The sequence below is a fragment of the Urtica dioica genome, chromosome 7 (genome assembly GCF_054948205.1).
Source record: "Urtica dioica subsp. dioica isolate 48M chromosome 7, U.dioica_male_clone48M_v1_H2, whole genome shotgun sequence".
Taxonomy (NCBI): Eukaryota; Viridiplantae; Streptophyta; class Magnoliopsida; order Rosales; family Urticaceae; genus Urtica; species Urtica dioica.
The window spans coordinates 24,633,039-24,638,249 of NC_142762.1; the positions used below are offsets into that span (position 1 = coordinate 24,633,039).

Sequence of the window (5,211 nt, forward strand, 5' to 3'; positions counted from 1 at the left end):
AACATTCATGACTAGGTGAAGATAAGAGAAACTTACAAATTGATTATGACTTTCAAGAACCATGAACAATCGAGTGAAATTTTTTATACGAAGATTAAAATGAGTTGACGAGTTTGAGACCAAAAAATAGAGAAAAATGACATGATAAATAGGTAGTGATTTTTTTTTATTGAATACGAATAAAAAAAAAGTTGTGTTAAATTTCCACTTATGTAATTAGCATTTATAGAAATTAATTTAAGGTATTGTTACATATAAACATATCAACTTTCACGGTATAAATTCAGGTGATAGTTGACGTCATAGTGAAAATGTGCAAGTGAAGATAGCATTTGAAAGCGACGACTAAAGGGCATTGATGACGTAAATTAAAGCTCAACCCGAAAAAAAAAATGTAAATAAAAGCTCACAGAACAATAGAGTTCAATTCACAATATCAACATGTAAGACCAAAACAGATATTTTGTGTGATTGTACCTCTACTCAATCGCCATTGGCCAGCCTGAGGTGTCACTTAGACTATCATCAATTACCTCCGAACTCCAAAGAAAAAATTGACGATGAATAGAAAGTACCCGAAAATGAAACAATCCACAGCCCCGTAGTTGGTATGGCAATATTGCATTATTGAGCACGCCATTGGGAACTAAAACACATACACATACACACAAACAGGATAGACTTTTGGCCGCACAAACTCACGAAACTGAAAAGCCTCAAGTCTACTTCGTTCCTCTCTCAGAATCGTCAAGAATATGCAAATGACTACCCCGTCCAATAGATGTCGAGAAACACCATTAATCATGTACAAAATATCGATCTAGTTAGACATGCAAGTGTTACCGGCGAAGCTTTTTCAGTGTAACTATCGAGCAAGAAGGCTATAAGATGGCAAGTCCTCGAGTCGTGCCGCATCTTCGTGCAGAAGCTCCTTTTCTAGCTGACGCCTTGTAGATTTCATCACTGTCTGTAATATAAACAAATAAAAGAAACAGTAACAAAATTATAGAAAACACAGAAACAAAGTCTGAGAAAACGAACTCGTAATGCTGAGTTGTACAAACATTGAAATCCATATATGATGCGCGCATGGTAAGCCACTGATGGTCCATTAGCTTGAAAGTGATGCAATATAGAAGATCAAACGCAGAATCATTATCTGTCGGCAAAGAATGAAATAAGCTTTGATATTAGAGGCTCATTGTTGAGAAGAATATGACATTCTAAAAGTGTTTGTAACCTAAAGAAGGGGGTTCAACATACCTGCCAGAAACTTCAAGAAAGTTGCTCCAACGAGTGTCCGTGGTTTTGCTGCAGGGTTGAAATGGTTCATTAAGGAATATCAGTCAATCAATCCATAAAACAGAAGAAGAAAAAAAAAATGCTATACACATATGGGTTTGAATCTATAATCATTATATTTACCAGCTATATCTTGTTCATTATGATAACTATATCTGAATAGCACATTTTCAGCAACCACTAAAACAACTATCAATATCTCTATAATTACGACATTTGCCCCAAGCCAGCACCCTAATTTTAATACTAATTAAGATAATGCAGAAGAAACTAAAAATAATAATTAATCTAACACTGACAAGACCCAAAATAGGCCATGAGAAAGTGAAAAGACAATCAGGAAAAACAGTCCCGCAAATTTTGTAGACAAGGGACACAAAGTTAAAGGGGCATTCAACTTCTCAATATCTCCAGAAGTTATGAGTCACATTGCAAAGATTGAAAGAAAAAAGAATCTTACTAGAGGAATTTAACGCAACAGAGAAAATAAAATAGCGAAACAACGCATGTCTAGATGTATGTAAGAGCGTCGTGGATTTTACTCGTGGTATATATAATCGTTTTCAGAACATACAAAAATTAAAATGAACATGAAAAAGATATTACCTGCTTCAAGATCAAGCATCTGGATAAGCATAAATGTGATGTTCACACCAGCAACAGCAAATGGGTATTCCCACACTGATCGATCACCTTCCTGTTTTCGCAGAAGATCTTGAAAGGATTTCTGCAATAGAGAAATTGTCTGTAAAAGATTCATACATAATACCAAAGTATGATTCAAATGCCAGTGAAGTTATTCCCTGTAACAGACACCAGTAACTAATCTCTACTTGTCCAGCTTCTTAAGTAAACCACTTAGTGGGTATGGTATCCAGAACAAAATAATAACTGATAAAGACAACAACAAAAAAAGGTATGTGCTACACATAGAAAGAGCGAGAAAAGAAAAGAGAGAAGGAAATATCATACTGGAAAATTTCTAGCGAAAAACAATAAATTCTCCAATGATATAAAACCACCACCCCTACAAGATAAATTCAAACACTAGATGTTAGCAAAAAATGAAAAAGAGAAACCATATTGGAACTAGAAATGTAAGACCCATACAAACACAGTAGAACAAATTATCTACCGAAAATCTGTAGACGGGTCCTTCCCTTGCCACCCCATTTCTTTCCATTGCTCGGATATTAAACCACGAAGTTCTTCCTCGGGATAAGCAGCATTCCACAATGCCCTAAGAGCCTCCTACAGAAGTGAAGAAACATATAATGAGAGAATAAGAAACATTAGATGATCAGAAACAAAAACAAAACTAGAGAGAGAGAGAGAGAGGAAAGGGCAAGTGGTATACATATAAAAACCAATGCACATCATGCTAAAGAATGAGGGACAGTTTCAATTGAAGAGATACCTGATGGTCGGTGATTAAACTATCATAGGAAACATCAATACGGTGCTGTAGCCTTTGCAAACATTCCTCCTAATATAAGAAAATACGAAACAAATTCATGATTTCAATATTCAAGTTTCATTAGGGGAGAATAAATACACAAAAACTTAAGAAATAAGTTTCAACATTTCATATTTTTTAACAAATAGAAATAATTCACATGAATAATTTAGGATTATAAAGATTATAATGAAGCTTGACATATAATCAATAAGCCAAACCATTATGTAATACAATGCCAGAATACCTGGACAAGCGTCAAGTCAAATGAAGGACGTGCATCACTTTCTCTTCTCTGCGCACACACGCAAGAAAGGCCTCGACCGAGCCATGCAGCAGAACCTGCCACAACCTCAGCTGCACCAAATACAACATCCACATTTGTTTAGTAATAGTAATAGTACTAATTATAATAATTAAAACAGATAAACGACACTAACACTGAAACGAGACAAGCAGCAGATATTAGTAGATATAATCCCACTCCTTTAAAATAAATTGCATCCACAAGACAAAAAAGAAAAAAAAAATCATGTTTCCACTTACAAATAGCTCTTAGATCAATTAAAATTAGGTTGGTTACTTAACAAAGATTTTTTTAACTAAAAAAAAAACCTTGATAAGCAAGATCGCGGAATTTATTGTCAGGACAACATCATTTGAAAATACAAAAAACGGTTATTAAAAAAAAATTAAAAAAAAATAAATAAAATAAAAAAATATTCCAAATTTTATACAAAGCCATGAAAATTAGACCGCAAAATATAAAAGAAAAATTTCAGTACAAGATAAAACCTCATATGATTGAGAACCAACGAATATTCCCAATTCCTAGAAGTATTTTCCAAGAACTGCTTTGAAATAATACTCTGTTAAGGAACTTTTCACGCTTCAATTTCTTGTTCTACGGAACTCCAATTAAGAAATAAAGACGAGGGGGATTTAAAGACCGAATGAAAAAAAACGTACAAGAAAAGAACGGAAAATTTAAGAGGAAAGCCTCAGATTTCTGAATATACAGATAAATAAGATACGGTAATTCACGCACCACAGCACATTAATATGTCAGAGAACATCATTGTGTCGATATCTTCACCGTTAAAATTCCGACAAACTCTCGCGCGTAAATTTTCTCATATCAAGATCTAGACTTCTAGAGAAAAACCAAACATAGCACTGTGGAATAATAAGGAAAGCAAAAATAAAACGCAAGCGCGATAGAGAGAGAGAGAGAGAGAGAGCGATAAATAATGAAAACGCCTCAACGGAAGAGAATGACACTTTTTAATGGAATTAATAATATAGAGGTAGAATAACAAAAAAATAATAATAATAATCAACAAAAACGTGAACTAATTAAATATCAAGAAAAAAAAGGAAAGAAAATAGCACCAGAAGATGAATGGCAAGTGTTTCCTCGATCCAGGCCCTGAGAAATCCTTCTGACGGCGACGAACGAACCACCGCCGCCACCGCCTCTCTCGTCCATCTCTTCCACTCTTACGCTCTGACAGCCATTACCAAATACTCGCAACGATTCAGAACTCGAACCAGAACCGAAATCGAACGATATCGAAATAGGAGAAAACGATCAAATCTTTACAGACCAGAAGAGATAAGACCGAGGTCGCCAAATTTCTTGAAAACTAGTCGAAGCTCTACCAAAAAGAAAAGCTGCGAGAGGGCGATAATGGTGGAGAGAAGAGAATGGCTAGGGTTTGTCCGAGATCTGAGCCTCCGAATCCGTTTTCGAGAAATCACTTGCGATTCACGATCAACTCTCTCTCTCTCTCTCTCTCTCTCTCTCTCTCTTTCTCTCTCTCTAAATGTGTGAGCGTTTTGTTTTTGGAGACTATAGAGCAAAAGGTATTCGATCGAATAAAAATAGTACAAAAGGTGTGTCTTCTTTTTTCTATTTTCTTTTAATAATAATACAACAATAACAAGAATTTAGTATTATTAATCAATTCCGGTATAACTAATTAACGGCTTAGATTTTATTCATATGTTGGGGGTCGATAGTAACGCTGTAACGGAATGCGAAACACGGTGGAATATGTGACCGTGTGCGTCTATAGAAAAAAAAAAACAAAAAAAAAAAAACAAACAAAAACAAAACAAAACAAAAAAAACAAAAACATATATATAAATAAACTATGTTGTTTAGCAAAATAGCTATGAATGTCAAAACATTTAATCTCACTTTAAATCAAAATCACCATGCAAACACATAAATCAAACATTAATCAGCTATGGATCCATTAATAAATTTAAATAAGACAAAAAAAAAAAAAAAAAAAAAAAAAAAAAGCAATACAACAAATTTAATCTTTTTTACCAAAAAAAAAAGATTAATCCACATAATTACATAATCGAAATAGTGGACGAAGAAATCCAAACAAGACAATAAACTCAAGAAAATGAATCTCACTTTCAAATAAATTAATCATCAG

The 5,211-nt window shown here is 34.0% G+C and overlaps 1 protein-coding gene across 4 annotated transcripts; it reads right to left on the reverse strand.

Annotated features, from left to right (window-relative positions):
* Positions 1 to 389: 389 nt before the first annotated feature.
* Positions 390 to 4,638, reverse strand: LOC149390500 (uncharacterized). 4 transcript variants are annotated; one of them, XM_089619509.1, is made up of 10 exons: positions 4,366 to 4,638; positions 4,151 to 4,265; positions 3,006 to 3,115; positions 2,720 to 2,788; positions 2,438 to 2,553; positions 2,275 to 2,329; positions 1,909 to 2,029; positions 1,264 to 1,311; positions 1,065 to 1,159; positions 390 to 967 (listed from the first exon to the last, which is right to left on the reverse strand). In XM_089619509.1, exons 2-10 carry the CDS (start codon positions 4,245 to 4,247, stop codon positions 866 to 868), a joined length of 813 nt encoding a protein of 270 aa, XP_089475635.1. In that variant the 5' UTR covers positions 4,248 to 4,265; positions 4,366 to 4,638; the 3' UTR covers positions 390 to 865. The 4 variants fall into 4 exon arrangements, with proteins under 4 accessions (XP_089475635.1, XP_089475636.1, XP_089475638.1 ...); XM_089619510.1 differs by adding an exon at positions 3,807 to 3,934 and having other exon boundaries at positions 4,151 to 4,638; XM_089619512.1 differs by lacking the exon at positions 4,366 to 4,638 and adding an exon at positions 3,807 to 3,911.
* Between the last annotated feature and the right edge of the window lie 573 nt (positions 4,639 to 5,211).

Excerpts from the sequence above, each read along its gene's own strand:
- LOC149390500 (XM_089619509.1), bottom strand. The coding sequence starts at position 4,247 with ATGGACGAGAGAGGCGGTGGCGGCGGTGGTTCGTTCGTCGCCGTCAGA. Across the intron at positions 2,554-2,719 it reads GTTTAATCACCGACCATCAG|GAGGCTCTTAGGGCATTGTG; the intron begins GTATCTCTTCAA and ends TCACTTCTGTAG. Across the intron at positions 2,330-2,437 it reads GACCCGTCTACAGATTTTCG|GGGTGGTGGTTTTATATCAT; the intron begins GTAGATAATTTG and ends TTTATCTTGTAG.